Below are 15,579 nucleotides of genomic sequence, written 5' to 3'. Positions count from 1 at the left end.
TCAAGACTTTTGTGAATCGAGTTTAAAACTTTTTATTCTCTAAAGTTTTTTTTTTCCAGAAACTCAACTCGGTGTTTTTTTATGACTCTTCAAGGCTTTCGTGTATCTTGTTTTTTTTCCCCAGACGTGAATCTGAGCCTGCACTGAACCACCGGACCTCCTCCAGCTGTTATTACGTCTGCAGCGGGGCAGTTTGTCGTCACCTTCGCGGATGACGCCGGCCGAGCTGCGTCCCTCCAGCACCGAGCCGTACTGAATGGTGGGAATCAGCTGCTTGTGCGGCACGTAGCAGTCCTCCTGCGACGGCAGCTCCCGGTCCAGGGTGCGCGCACGCCGGCCGGCCCGACCCGGGGAGCCGGCGGAGTGGTGCTCGGCGCCGGTCCTCGTCTTGGACAGCCCCCGTCCGGCCGCACCGCTGCTGCAGTCGGGCAGCGGGAACGTGCCGATGCCGCTGTCCAGCGTGTACGTGGAAGCACCGGAGCCTGCAGAGCAGAGACTCATAACTGAGGTGGAAATGAGGGAACGAAATCATCCCATACTTTAACAAACTGATATTTATTTCATGTTTTTACGACATCATCAGAATTACTTTTCCTCACGGGGCCTCGTTTATTTACCACTGATATGCTAAAAAAGGTGTGCGACCATTATTTCCCCTCACGGAGAATCACTGATTTATACACTGATCCTTTATTTGAACCGTCACCCCCTTCTGGCAGTGAGAGGAATTACAAAAACATGTCATAACCTTCTCTGAATATTTTACCAAGAAGTCCAAGAGAAATTTCTTTGATTTATTTTTTTAGTAGGATTTTCTGCCATACTTTTGCTCTGGCAGGGTGACGTAAAATGCATCACTACCGGAGCGGGAACGTCTCACCAGACACCAAATAAAAACTCTGTTTACTGTGAAATACCGAGAGATTTATCTGCTGGTGACACTGCAGGCTTAATCAGCACTGTGAAGTCATTTTGAAGGTGCTGGTATGTAATTTATATGTAAAAGCTCCGCACTACAGTTTTAAGTAAAAGTACCACAGTGCAAAAAATAATAACCCATTAGTCCTTTAAAAAACATTCAAATTACACTTAAGCAGAAGCATTTAACTATTATCTGCCAAAAGTAAAAACAAAATTTAAGTATTCATTATTTAAAAAGTCTCCTATTGTGTGTTAAATTATGGGATTATTTTGATGGTTTAAAGGATCCCCAATTGTCTGTCATGGAACAGGATCTATACACGAACAACTACTAGATTAAAAAAAATAACACGACAAATATAGAAAAAACTAAAATATAATCATTATTGACACTGTCAGATTAAAATAAAACTAAATTGGTATATAACCTTCAAAATAATTTACAATATATTAATACTTTTCACTGATTGTATTTGTATTTATTTGTTAAAAAAAATTACAATCTGAGGAAGCTCCAAATAATTTGTCAAAGCATTTAAATTAAACAAACATTTTAATTTAGCATCTGGTTGAGATGTAGCTCATGTTAACTACTTTAAATACTGCTGAGACGTTACAATACATTATATTTAGGTTTTGAGTGAAATATTCGACTGCAAAGTAGCTTAATTATAGATTCAGACTTAAATTTAGTTTACTTTATTAATCCCACAGTGGGGAAATTTAGTCATCACAGCAGCATAGAAACACAAAAAAGGGGCTCACAATAAGAACTAATTTACAAATACGTATCCATAAATTACGATAGATAAAAACAATTATTTTAGAAAAATAAAATAAGAGCAATGCATAAATACACACACACACACACACACACACATACATACATACACACACACACACACACACACACACACACACACACACACACACACACACACACACACACACACACACACACACACACACTATACACAAAAATAAATAAAATAAAAATAAATAAATACAGCTTGGGATGAATGGAAAAGTTAATTATAGCTGTAAAAAGTACAATAATTGCCTCTAAAATGCACCATGTTAGATGTATAAATTACACTAATATAGGACTACTTAAAGGACATTTTAATTTAATTGAAGTACAGTAAATAAATTTAGTTATCAAATGTAACTTAAGTTTTCATCTTTATAATATTTTCTCTAGTCTTTGTTTCTTTACATCCGGATAACTCCACAAAGCTAACAGCCCTTTTAAAATGAACTTTTCTTACCTGTAAAGTGCTGCGAGTGAACGGAGTCGGCGAGGTTTTCATCTGACGTGATCTTTCCGATTCGATCTGATCCCTGAATGAAAGAACAACAGAAGCAGCTGTGAATCTGTTGAAACCCTCAAATACAGAAGACGAGTCTCAGATTAGACGCCAGATTCAGACTTTTAATTAACTTTAAATTGAATTAAATGCAGCAATTTGTTTTCATGTCCCTGTGTACAGGCACAGTTAAAACATTTGAACATCGGAACCTTCTCCATGTCGTCGTGACCGATGACGTCGTTCTGCTGGCTGAACATCGGTTTGGACGTCTTACAGTCGAAGGAGAGCCGCCGCTGGGGAACGCTGATCACGTCCTTCCCGTCCACTCTACGTTTAAAACAATACAAGTTCAGTTAAAGTGATTTCCTCACACAATGTATGTGAAGCGTTTCATAAGGAGTTCCTGTATTTTCCAATGAAGGTCGACGCATGGACGGAAGTTGAAAATAAAAGAATAAAGATAGCTGGTCTGACTATGGTCTTATTTATGTTGTTTCTTTTTTTGAAGGGATGTTTGCAGTGATTTTAATCAGGATAAGAAAGCATCCTCACCTGTTGAGCAGCTGCTGCATGAAGTTGTCGGAGCGCGCTCCGCGGTACATGACGGCCAGCTGGCCCTGAGCCGGGTCCATCACCACCTCGCAGGAGTGACCTCTACCCGACCTCTCCACGTAGGCCCTCTCCTCCTCCAGGGCTCTCCTCAGCCCCTCGGCCTTCTCCATCAGCGTCGAGATGTTCAGACCTTCAACGCCTTCTTTACACCTGGTGGCCATTTTCACCGAGTCTCTGCCCACCGACGGGATGTTTATCTTCCACTCCTTCTTCTCGTCCTTTGCTTTGGCGGCGTCGGTCTTGCGGCTCAGCGCCGGCAGCTTGCTCTTTTTCAGGCCGAACCAGCTGGCGATGCCGTTGGAGGCCTTCTGCTTGACCTCGCCGCCCGGCCCTCCTCGGTCCTGCTCCTGGAGCTTCAGCACGTTCTCCTCGATGCCCTTCATCACCTTCTGCTCGATGGCGGACTGCGGGCTGGGCGCCGGCTGCAGCGGCTTCTCCGCCTCGGACGTCGGCGGTCTCGGAGGAGGAGGCGGCAGGCTGTCGCCGTACATCGGATTCTTTTTCCCTTTCCCGCTGATCTTGGTCCTCTCCTCCGATTTGGAGGAGTAGCGGGGGGCCTCCGAGGGCTTCCCTCCTCTGTGGACGGACGGACCCTGGCAAGGTTTGGACGGTGACTTCGGAGGGATTTTGTTGGGGCTGCTGCTACTGTGAGGACCAACGGCAGCTTTAACGTTATAGGCCAGATTCAGGGAGCCGGGACACTTGATGTTGTTGCGTAGTACCTGCGGAGCGTCGGCGTTGGGGGACGGCAGACCGATTTTGCTCTTGGAGCCCTCCGGTTTGGTCACACACAGTTCTTGTTTGACCACAGCGGGACCAGAAGACTTTACCGCCTGTTCATACAGCTGAGACGAACCCGGATACTTCAAACCAACGCTGCTACTTTTAGGTTTACCGTCCAAAGAGTCCGTGAATTTGGAGTGTCTTCGTTCCTCCTTGTGGACCTCCATCGGTCTCTCCGCTGTCTGGCTCCTCTCCTCAACGTAGGTGCCCTCGTTCGCCGTTTCGACGGGCCTGAGGCCGACTTGTAAATCCTCAGAGCTCCTCAGCTTGCCCAGCGCGGCCAGTCTGTCTTTGAACGCGTGGTGACTGGAGTCGGCCTGCGGTCTTACCGCCGCTGCCGAAGGCCTTTTGGGGATGGAAGAGGAGTCGCTCCTTCTGGCTGGAGGAGGAGGAGGCGCAGGGTGAACGACCTCTGAGCTCGGCACCTCCCCGATGTCCGCCTCCTGCTTCTCTCTGGTTCGGGAGTAGTTGGCTCTGCTCTGGGCTTTGCCGGCGGCGGACGAGTTGGGCAGGCTGTGATGATTCACCCACACCGGGCTGTCCGAGTCCTCTTCGTCGTCCGACGTGGACTCCGACGTGGAGTCCGACGACTGCTTTCGTTGAGGAACCGGATTCAGGACACTTTCCGGCAGCGATTTAACGAGCTTCCTTTCACCGCCGCTCGCCTTTGTTTGGGACGGAAGAGTGGTTCTTTTCTCGAGACCCCGCGTTTGCTCCTCCGCTCCGGAGTTGGTGGACATATCGTTGACATTTTCATAATGAGGGACCCTCTGAGAAACTTTAGGAGAGGAGGACGACGTGGAGGACGGAGCCCCCATCTTGGAGCCAGCACTGGTTTTAGGTGCAGAGAGGCAGCTGTAGCTGATTTCCTTCGCGGGCGGGGAGCAGGCGTCTTCAGGCTGCGGAGGGGAGGTCGGCGCCGAGTGTGTGGCCGGGTAGGACTCGGACCTGGCGGGTGGGGGAGGGGGCTGCCGGCACCTCTCCGTGGTGGTGGCTCTGCGTGTGGGAACGGGAGAGTGGTAGACTTCGTAGTTGTTGGTGCGACAGGGGATCCGAGAGCTGCGGGTGAGCTGGGGGCTCAGACGGACCGCCGAGGTGGACGGCGGAGACTTCTCCCCTATCGAGGGGATCTTCAGGAACTTGAGCAGCTTGGACGGGGAGTTGATGGCGGCGGCTTTGACGTCGCTGAGGCAGGACGGGCTGGGGCTGACGGTGGCGCCGGCTCTCACGGACGCAGCCCCCCGATCTGTGGCGTCTTTCTCGGGGACGGCCGACGGGTCGTTAACGGAAGAGGGCGCCAAGCCGTTGTGAACGCCGTCGCTTGTATCCGTGTCACAGTGGGAGATCTGAGCGCCCTCCTTCACAGAACCGGGCGGGTGGGAGGTGGCACAGAAACCAGCGAGCTCCTCGGAGGCACTAGCGTTTGGACAGCTCTCAGAGATTTCTGGCTCCATCGCCTCCAGGCTCTGATCGACCGGTTCTGTGATTGACGCGTGGGCGGCGGCGGCCGGCTGCTGGTGGGCTTCATTCTTGGTGCATTGTTTGGACGAGGGTACGGACTCTCCCGCTCTGGTTTTGCTGTGACATTCGCTCGTAGCAGCTCCAGAACCGACGTGGCTCTGGGAGGCGGACGGGGCTTTGGAGGGACTACAGACGTGGTTGCACGGCTTCGGAGGACCGTCCGGGCTCCTCTTGCAGTGCAAACAGCAGGTGTTCCCTCCTTCGCACTTCGCCGCCCCGTCGCCGTTGACGTGCTGGTGTGCGTCGGCGTCCGAGCACGAACAGCGGCAGTGCGTGTGGTGGGATTTGCACTGTAGAGGGAGGGGGTCCGCGGTGGCCAGGACGGCCTCCGTGGACATGAGCACCTGGCTGTAGTCGCAGAAGGACAGGCTCGTCGTGGACGGGTGGAACTTCAGGGGGTCCGTCTCCTCCATCTTGCGCAGGACCTCCAGGATGTGTGCTTTCTTCTTGAAGAAGGGGGACAGCGCCTCCATGGAGGCGGCGGGGCCACGGGGGCCCGGGGAGGCGTGTTGTGTGCGGTAGCCGTTTCCCTTTTGGACAGAAAGAGTTTAGCGTCAGCTTCACCGTGAAGTGCCAACAAAACAATTTAAATCATCGGGATCTTCGAGGGAATGCGTTCAGGAAACGAGTGTGCGGGAGATTAGCAGCGAGGTGTTTTTAAAAAAACCCACAATAGAGTAAATGTCAGAGCAGTTTTAACGTCACACAGGTGGGGACTGATATAACGGCGCTGCTGCCCTCTTTATGTCTGGTAAAGCTCTGTAATAACCACCTTGGCTTGTGCTTCGGTCTGTGCAGGCTCCACCTGTTTGGCCGAGTCATTGTGCAGCTGTGCATTGTAGTCTGGGAGGGGTCCCGCCTGGACCTGTAACGGGAGATTCATGAGGCAATTATGATGACACTGTATACACTGCGGGCTATTGTATACACGGAGAAGCAGGAGCTGCATTGTTCCGGCAGATGCTGGAACAATGCAGCTCAGAGGTGAAAAGACTGAGATCTGGTTCGGATCAACGGCGTTTAAAATCAGAGGCTTCGTCTGAATCGGAGCTCTGCACGAACACAGTTCTTACAGCAAACGGTGGCAGCTGTAGTTACTGAGGTTACATAAGAAACATGTGATGATCTTCTAAAATATGATGACTTGTGACAGATTAAATTATCCGGTTGGTAAAGTAGTTAAAATGAGCTCAAACAGCTGCAAAATAAACACCAAATGGTTTTAAATATTTATCACTCTGAAAGGGGGTCGTTCTGCATTAAGAGAACTTTTACTTTAAAGTACAAATTTGCTAATTAAACTAAAGAGAGCAGAGAGGAAAGAGCAGCTTTAAAATGAAGCATCAGCATTGGCTCAAAATGAACATTTCTGCTGACACGACAGGCTGATAAAATGATGGTTTAATTCGGCCTCAAGGCTCGACGCCACGTCCCTGCTGCTGCGATGACATCACGTCTACTGCATTGAGTGTGAAAGAATGTGCCACAATATATTTGCAAAGTTTGTCTCAGCGAGAACATCATGCAGGCCTGTTTAAATAGTTTAGTTTGAAAGAAAATTGTATCCAAAAATGAAGCTTGTTTCTTATTTATCCTCAATTCCTTTCCGGTCTTTTCAATTCAATTCAGTTCTTTCTGAAGTTTTTCCTGCCACTTCCTGTCCAACCCACTGCCTCGCCTCCTTTAAATATGATGACATCACAACAGGGTCACATCGCACACATTTCTCTTGTTCTTGCACAAAAGAAATCATGTATTTGTTCACTCCAACTGATTCTCTCCTGATTAAAATAAATATGGCCTGTTTTTAAGTAACCTACACTGAGGTAGTGTTTTTATGGGGTCACCATGACAACAACAGCAGAGGCACAATAATGTGTTAATTCCACTACAGGAGAGACTTCATGTTCTCTGCAATTAGGTGGAATAAAATATGTGCATATATCAGCAACAAATCAAACACTGTGCATCAATATATAATGATTAATGAATAATTCCATTGTTGTGTCATGTACAAATAATACGCCCAGTCCAAACAGGCTGACAAGACACTATTACTAATAAAAACAAAAAACAAAAGGACGTAAACCAACCTGATGTTTTTTTTTTTTTCAAACTTTAGAAAAAAAAGGTGGCCAAAAAATATTACAACGAAACAATCGTCATCATCAGTCCACAAAAACAGGAGTCTGAATATTGTATTTCCTTTACCTTAAAAAAGACACTTCCCTAATCTAAAAGTCCCAGCAGAACCACAGACATCACCTTTTTTCTTTTATTTCTCTTTAAATCCAGGTGCCTACTTTACCCACAATGCAACTGCTGACAATTTGGTCACAGATTGAGGCGAGTTATGAGGTGAGGAGCAGCTACACAGGCCTGATAAACTCAGTTTTATAACTACAAAAGATTTTTCTCAAATCAGCAAAATTCACGTTGAAATATCTATTCCATGCAGGAGTTTGTAATTGTAATGGAGCATTTTTAAACTGTTGTATTAATACTTCCTCCACTCAGGTAGGTGGGCGGAGTTACCTGGTAGTGAGCGGTGGGGTGGTTGGGCAGTTTCTGCTGAAAGAGCTCACACAGCGCTCGGTTCTGTCTCTCCAGGTCAAACACCAACATCTTCAGCTTGATGCACTCCTCTCTCAGATCCTGTTCACACAGCAGGGAGGCGTTACATCCAGACACACCTCCGTTCATAACGTTCAGGTAAAGAAGTGCAGACACACAAATGTTACCTTCTGATTGAGCAGAGCTTGAACCACGTGGTTGGCCACCTGATGACATCACAGAAGAGTTACATGAGTTTCTACAAAGAGTTCCATTAAGAAGACTTTAAGGTGAACTCACCTCATCCAAACATCTCTCGTAAGCTTCTCTCTGACTCTCGTTGGCCAACATCAGAGCAGAATTCTCTGCCTGAAGGGTGAAAAAATAAACACGTTAACATTAAATACACATTAATATTTGGTTAGTAATGTTACTTTTTTTTATGCTCATAGAAACACAGTGGTTACGAAACAAGCTTAATACCAAGATAACAACCAGAGCTGACTTCAGGATGTCACTGGTTCCAGTTAAGAAACAGCATGCTGGCACCGCCTGTAATTTTTTTTTATCCACGTTGAATTATCCACTTTTAGTTTGTTTTATTTATTGTTATTTGTCATCTTTGTTTGCCTTTAAATGTAATTAGAAAATCCCCCCATTGAACGCAACATTTTAGATGTAATGTTTCCTGTTTCTGACGAAGAGTTGGATATGATAAGATGAGAGCTCTAAAAGTGTCTCACTAATTTGCCGACTTGCTGATCAGCTCTTTATTTCACGTGGTTTTGTTTCTTTGTTCACGGACCTCCAGCTCTCTCAGCCGGTCCATCAGCTCGCTGCTGTTGTCCTCCAGGTACGACTCCACGTCTCCTTCCTCGCCCTCTTCGTCTGAGCCGAAGTCCTCGTCACACATCCTCTGTTCTGTCTCATCAGACATTGTTCTCATCTGCAACACAGGAGGTGGAAAAGTGGTCGTACATGTTTGTAGGACTCGTTGCTTTGAGAGGTCAGTAAGAGTCCAAGCTGGTAAATTCATATTAAAAAAAAAAAAAAAATGAAACTGCAGAAGTTGGGAGACAGAAATCTGAAAGATCGATGAGCGCCACAAGAACATTTACGTCAGGTTAAGAACAACTGATGATTATTTGTATTGTCGAGCAATCTGTTGATTATTTTAACGGTGGATTGATTCATTTTTAGCCCAAAAAATGTCCGAAAATATTGACAAATGTGCATCATATATACATACCATGGTGATGTCTTTAAATGTGCTGTTTCTCTGACTGTCAGTTAGAAACTAGTTTACAGAGATATACAAGACAGAAAGCAAGAAATCTTCCTAATTTTAATGTGGAAACATGTTTGAAATATTTGTTTTATATAGTAAGTAAGTAAAGTTTATTTGTATAACACCTTTCACATATGAAATCACAGTGCTTCACAATAAAAAAAAACAGCCCACAAACAGTGTGAAGAGTTAAAATCACAATAACAAAAGGATGCTAGTGAGAGGAGCCCGTTTTATACATGACTGAACTGATAATATTAAACTGTTGATTTATTTTGATTCATTTTCTCACGGTCTACAGCTCATTGAAGCTGTAGCTGACTGGCTGTAAATAATGATTATAAATATAATCGAAAAACCTGCTGGTACTTTTTTTTTTAAAAACAATCAAAAAGTGAAACGTCTGAAATAACATCTTCAGATGTCTTGTTTTGTCTGAACATTGGTGCAAAATCCAAAAATGTTTAGTTTACCATCATGTAACAGTGTTAAAAGCACTTTACACTGTGATTGGCTCCCTCTCCCTGCTGGCTGTGATTGGCCAGACATGGGTTGCTATGGTAACGGCATACGTGGAGCTACATTGGTGATACGGCTTTACAACGTGGAAGAATAATGCCAGCAGACGATTTATTTCGGCATCCTCCTCTCCGATATCGCTGCTCGCTCTTAAAATGAAGTCACGACTGATTCAAGAAATCTGATCTGAGCCGCCGAGACCAGACTGGTCCGGAGAAAACCTTTCAAAGCTCCTCCAAATCACTTTTAAATGTACAAAATCTGTGATGTGACCGTCTGAACCAGAACATACTGGACCGGGACCAAACAACAAGAACACAACAGACTCACAAAGAGTTTAAACCCGCTGATGGGAAACGTCCAGAAGTTTCCATCACAAATCGACCCGCCGGGCCGTCGAGGAACCGGAGACATTTGCAAAAGCATTTACAGGAAGATTATCGAACTCGGTGGAACCGACCCAACAGAACCCGAGCAGCGCCGTCCCAAGTGGAGGCTGATGGAAGCAGCTGATCAATGGAAGCAGCTGATCAATGGAAGCAGCTGATCAATGGAAGCACACATTAACATCTGTTTGATCTTCAGCAGCGACAACGCTGAGAGCTTCTAAATACAAACTCCTTTCTTCACTAAAGCACTAACAACAACAATAACAACAACAATAACAACAACAACAACAACAACAATAATAATAATAGCACAAAGCTGCAGCTCACGCTCGCTCTCTCTCTCTGATCAAGTGTAAACAAAGTTCAGACAAAGTGAAAACAAAGTGTAAGTACAGTGTAAACAAATCCCCCCCCCTCTCTCTCTCTCCCTCCCCCTCCCTCTCTCTCTCCCTCCCTCCCGTGTACACACAATGTAAACGAAGTGTAAACGAAGTGTAAATGAAGTGTAAAAAGTGTAAGTAAGGTATAAACAAAGTGTATATTAAGTGTAAACTGAGTGTACACAAATGGTAAGAAAAATGTAAATAAAGTGTAAACAAAGTGTAAGTAAAGTGTAAACAAAGTTCAGACAAAGTGAAAACAAAGTGCAAGTAAAGTGTAAACAAAGTATATATGTGTAAAGTAAATGTAAGTAAAGTGTAAATAAAGTGTATATTAAGTGTAAACAAAATGTAAGTAAAGTGTATACAAAGTGTAAATTAAGTGTACAAATTTTAAGTACAGCGTAAACTAAGTGTAACCAAAGTTCAGAAAGTGTAAACGAAGTGTAAATGAAGTGTACAAATTTTAAGTAACGTGTAAACAAAGTGTATATTATGTAAAAACAAAGTGTAAGTAAAGTGTAAACAAAGTGTAAACAAAGTGTAGCGAGGCGCCGCGCTCGCAGCTTAAAGCTCCAATCAGTGAACTAAACAGGGCGGATCATGTGTCGCCTTGGAGCCAAACGAACATGTGGTGCTTTTGTTCCTCCTGAAAAATTACTCAAACGGATACCTGTGCATTGAAAAATGTGAGCTGCAGGGAGGTTGGCGGGACAAACAAATAAAGTGAAACTAGACACCCGAGGAAAAGAAAAAAAAAAAAAAAAGTGTCTTTGGCTGTAAATAAAAAAGCCACGGTGTGCTTTAAACAAATTATCCAGAAGCCACTGCAACAGCGGTTGGTGTAACTTTTCATCGGTTGTTCACCAACGACACACACAGCGAGTGTCGGATAATGAAAAAAGTAGAGAGACGGAGGAAATGAAACGAGGAACCAAAACCAAGTTAAAGATAAATTTCAGGATATTTTCACAACGAACCAGAACAACAATCAGTCGATGGACAGAAAATGATTCTAGAACTCCTTCTATCAAAACTGCAGAAGCTTCTTTCCATCCACCTTCCCAAATGTTAAGACTTACTGTTTGTATTTGTGATATAAATCAAATATCTTTAGGTTTTGGACTGTTAAACAAGCAAACTGAAATCATCACAAGCTCTGTTTTGTCAGTAAAATAATCTTTAAAGTCAAATATTTGATGGTTCAAGCTTCTCAGATGTGAGAATTTACTGTTTTTCTCTCATTTATGTGATTGTAAATTGAACATTTTGTCTTGTTAAAACAAGCAACCTAAAGATGTCTCTTTGGTCGTGGTGAGTTGTTCACAGCTAACCAGAACATCAGTTAATGGACAGAAAATGAATGTAGAATTCCTTCTGTCAAAACTGCAGAAGCTTCTTAATATCAACCTTCTCAAATCTGAAGATTTACGGTTTTAAATTTTTATATAAAACAGTAAATTTAATATCTTTAGGCTTTGGACTGTTAAAAAAAACGAAAACTGGAATCATCACCAGCTCATATTTTATGACATTTCATAGATTCAATGATCTACAAACTAATACATTTTCAGTTGATAACTAAATAAATACAATGAAAAACGAAATTATTTTGGTGATTGATTGATTGATTCAGTGCAAAAGGTATTGTTCCAGTTTCAAATTTGCTGGTTTTCTGAATATCTTTGCAGTTGTGGATGTTTATTTGGACAAAGGAAGAAATGTAGAGCTCAAACAATCCGTTTCTTCAACTGTCTTGATAATTTTGTCAGTAAAAGACTCTTCATAGTCTTTTTTAGAGGACAAAAAGTCAAATATTTGATGGTTCCAGCTTGTCAGATGTGAGAATTTGCTGTTTTTCTCTGATTTGAACTGAATATTTTGGAGTTTTAATCTGATGTTTGGACAAAACAAGGAACATGAAGATGTCACTTTGTGTTGATTGTCAACTTTCTCAACTATCTTGGCTTTTCGTGGTAAATATAAAAAAATAATTATTAGTTTTTAGAGAACTAGTCCTTTCAAAATCAACACACCTTGCAGTGTTGTTTTTTTTTCCAGATGACAACATGATGGAAACACATGCAAACACTCGCTCACCTGTGGGTTGAGCTCTCGTAATGATCCTTGAAGACAAGTCGGTCTCCCGTCAGGCACCTCTGTCTCCCAACAACAAAACCTCAGAGCTGAAAGAGAGAAAACACGTTTTAATGAACAACTCTCATCAGCACTGAGAAACATCTTCATGTTCTTCAATCATAAGACAGAAACCACAAGATTGCAGCGAGTGGAATGAGATCTTGAAAACAGTTTGGGGCGGTCCGAGGCCAATGACACCTGCGCTGAGGCGGGCGAAGGCTGCTGGTCGAGCGAACAGGAAAGCGAGAGCAGAGGAGGAGGAGGATGCTGCGATGCCCTCGGGGAGACACCGACCGAGCAAAGACCACAAGTTCCTCCGTCTCTCTTCTTCCTCTCGTGATTCCTTTCATCTCTGAGTCATCGTGAAGTGTAATGAAAGAAACATGCATGAATAATTCAGCACTCCCCTTTCTAATAACGCAGGACACCCTGACTGAGAGCCACGCAGTCATTTGTTTTTAAAGTTTCAGAGTTCAACACTGATCAACACAGACATGTTCAGGTATTAACTCTTCACTTCCACAAGCAGTTTGCATAGTAACACAAGCCTGATCCTTTCACATCTTGTCCAACTGAAATGGGATTAGAGGTGTTGAGCATCTGCCCTCTCAATCTTAACAGAGCAAAAGCAGATCATCGGGTTTGGCGGCGTCCTCCTCGGTACACCTGGTCCTGGGAAAAAATACAGCCTGATCTGTGATCCGTGTCGGGAAGCTGGGAATCACAAAGGCAGTATATCCCCCGAGCCAGAAAACAAAAAGCAGAAAGAGAAACTCGATGTGTTTAATCACCGCGGTCACTTTGATTTGTGAAGAAATAGTGAATCAAACTCAGGTTTTGGTGAGATTCAATTCAATTCAATTTTATTTATATAGCACCAAATCACAACACTCTCTTGTAACAGAAGAAACCTCCAATAGAAGGAAATAAAAACTCTCTTTTAACAGAAGAAACCTCCAACAGAAGGAAATAAAAACTCTTTTAACAGAAGAAACCTCCAACAGAAGGAAAAACTCTCTTTTAACGGAAGAAACCTCCAACAGAAGGAAATAAAAACTCTTTTAACAGAAGAAACCTCCAACAGAAGGAAATAAAAACTCTTTTAACAGAAGAAACCTCCAACAGAAGGAAATAAAAACTCTCTTTTAACAGGACAAAACCTCCAACAGAAGGAAAAACTCTCTTAACAGAAGAAACCTCCAACAGAAGGAAAAACTCTCTTTTAACGGAAGAAACCGCCAACAGAAGGAAATAAAAACTCTTTTAACAGGAAGAAACCGCCAACAGAAGGAAATAAAAACTCTCTTTTAACGGAAGAAACCTCCAACAGAAGGAAATAAAAACTCTCTTTTAACAGGAAGAAACCTCCAACAGAAGGAAATAAAAACTCTCTTTTAACAGGAAGAAGCCTCCAACAGAAGGAAAAACTCTCTTTTAACGGAACAAACCTCCAACATAAGGAAAAACTCTCTTTTAACGGAAGAAACCGCCAACAGAAGGAAATAAAAACTCTTTTAACAGGAAGAAACCGCCAACAGAAGGAAAAACTCTCTTTTAACGGAAGAAACCGCCAACAGAAGAAAATAAAAACTCTTTTAACATTAAGAAACCTCCAACAGAAGGAAAAACTCTCTTTTAACAGAAGAAACCTCCAACAGAAGGAAATAAAAACTCTCTTTTAACAGAAGAAACCTCCAACAGAAGGATATAAAAACCCTCTTTTAACATGAAGAAACCTCCAACAGAAGGAAATAAAAACTCTCTTTTAACATGAAGAAACCTCCAACAGAATGAAATAAAAACTCTCTTTTAACAGAAGAAACCTCCAACAGAAGGAAATAAAAACCCTCTTTTAACATGAAGAAACCTCCAACAGAAGGAAATAAAAACTCTCTTTTAACATGAAGAAACCTCCAACAGAAGGAAAAACTCTCTTTTAACAGAAGAAACCTCCAACAGAAGGAAAAACTCTCTTTTAAGAGGAAGAAACCTCCAACAGAACCAGATGCTGTAGATGAGAATGAGAGGATGACATTCATGAAATGAAGCCCCAAAAAAAAATAAAAAATCAAAGGCGACTGAAGCAAAGCAGGAAGAAGAAATGCACAAAAGCTTCTTAAATCATGTCAGTGAGCGTTTCGGGGATTTGGCAGCGAGGAGGATCTGTCAAACGGAACCTTTTCCGTCTGCCAATCTGGAGACGAGCACGCTGAATTTCTTGCTGTGTCGGCAAAGTGTGGAGGCGGGAGACGTAAACAATGTGACAAAAAAACTAAATCCTCACATGGTGGAACTAAAACAAGACTGAACATCCCCCCCTCAAAATAAATGTAGGCCAAAGTTGATTTATATTTATTTTTTTATTTTCTGCAGACACACCATCACCATGGCGATGTCTGTCTGTATCTTTAATACAGATGCAGATAAATATCAAAGAGGGAAGAAAGAGTCCTGGTGTGTGTGTGTGTGTGTGTGTGTGTGTGGGAGGGGGGGAGGGGGGCTATCCCTCAGCTGCCTGCTTCCTGTCTGATGTTTTTGGCTGTACGAAGCGAGACCAATCGTTCACAAGCAATATTTTGGTGGGTGAGAGGTGGGGGAGGGGACGGATGAGCTTCTTCCTTCTTCTCCTCCCACCTCTCACCCACCCCCCCCCTCCCCCCACACACACACACAAAGTCTGAGAGCAATCAAAAGAAAAAACTATGTTAAATGCCGGCCCACACGTCCCGGGGAGGAAACGCCTATACGACGCCCTCCCTTTATGGCATATGGATTTATGACACTTTGTTCGACCAACACAGTCCTATAGGTGCTTCCTGTCGGTACCCATCAGGAGGAGGGCGTCCTATAGGTGCTTCCTGTCGGTACCCATCAGGAGGAGGGCGTCCTATAGGTGCTTCCTGTCGGTACCCATCAGGAGGAGGGCGTCCTATAGGTGCTTCCTGTCGGTACCAAATCAGGAGGAGGGCGTCCTATAGGTGCTTCCTGTCGGTACCCATCAGGAGGAGGGCGTCCTATAGGTGCTTCCTGTCGGTACCCATCAGGAGGAGGGCGTCCTATAGGTGCTTCCTGTCGGTACCCATCAGGAGGAGGGTGACCTATAGGTGCTTCCTGTCGGTACCAAATCAGGCTATAGGTGCTTCCTGTCGGTACCCATCAGGAGG

General features: G+C 43.9%; 1 protein-coding gene across 4 annotated transcripts in view; it reads right to left on the bottom strand.

Annotated features, from left to right (window-relative positions):
* nckap5l (NCK-associated protein 5-like) overlaps positions 1 to 15,579 on the bottom strand; it is a 37,320-nt gene that overhangs the window by 3,040 nt on the left and 18,701 nt on the right. For 3 of the 4 annotated variants that reach the window (XM_069143559.1, XM_069143560.1, XM_069143561.1), the window contains 10 exons: positions 12,377 to 12,462; positions 8,506 to 8,646; positions 8,001 to 8,069; positions 7,889 to 7,927; positions 7,683 to 7,802; positions 5,920 to 6,012; positions 2,784 to 5,677; positions 2,441 to 2,558; positions 2,190 to 2,262; positions 204 to 503 (listed from right to left, as the gene is read on the bottom strand). In XM_069143559.1, the coding sequence (XP_068999660.1) occupies positions 204 to 503; positions 2,190 to 2,262; positions 2,441 to 2,558; positions 2,784 to 5,677; positions 5,920 to 6,012; positions 7,683 to 7,802; positions 7,889 to 7,927; positions 8,001 to 8,069; positions 8,506 to 8,646 (3,847 nt within the window). In that variant the 5' untranslated portion in view covers positions 12,377 to 12,462. The remainder of the gene's footprint in view (positions 1 to 203; positions 504 to 2,189; positions 2,263 to 2,440; positions 2,559 to 2,783; positions 5,678 to 5,919; positions 6,013 to 7,682; positions 7,803 to 7,888; positions 7,928 to 8,000; positions 8,070 to 8,505; positions 8,647 to 12,376; positions 12,463 to 15,579) is intronic. The other variant, XM_069143562.1, reaches the window with a different exon arrangement.

The sequence above is a fragment of the Embiotoca jacksoni genome, unplaced genomic scaffold (genome assembly GCF_022577435.1).
Source record: "Embiotoca jacksoni isolate LCO1_2020_lvr unplaced genomic scaffold, fEmbJac1.0.p SCAF_111, whole genome shotgun sequence".
Lineage (NCBI taxonomy): Eukaryota > Metazoa > Chordata > Actinopteri > Embiotocidae > Embiotoca > Embiotoca jacksoni.
The sequence above is the reverse complement of the archived record's forward strand: the minus strand, read 5'-3'. Positions and strand labels throughout refer to the sequence as shown.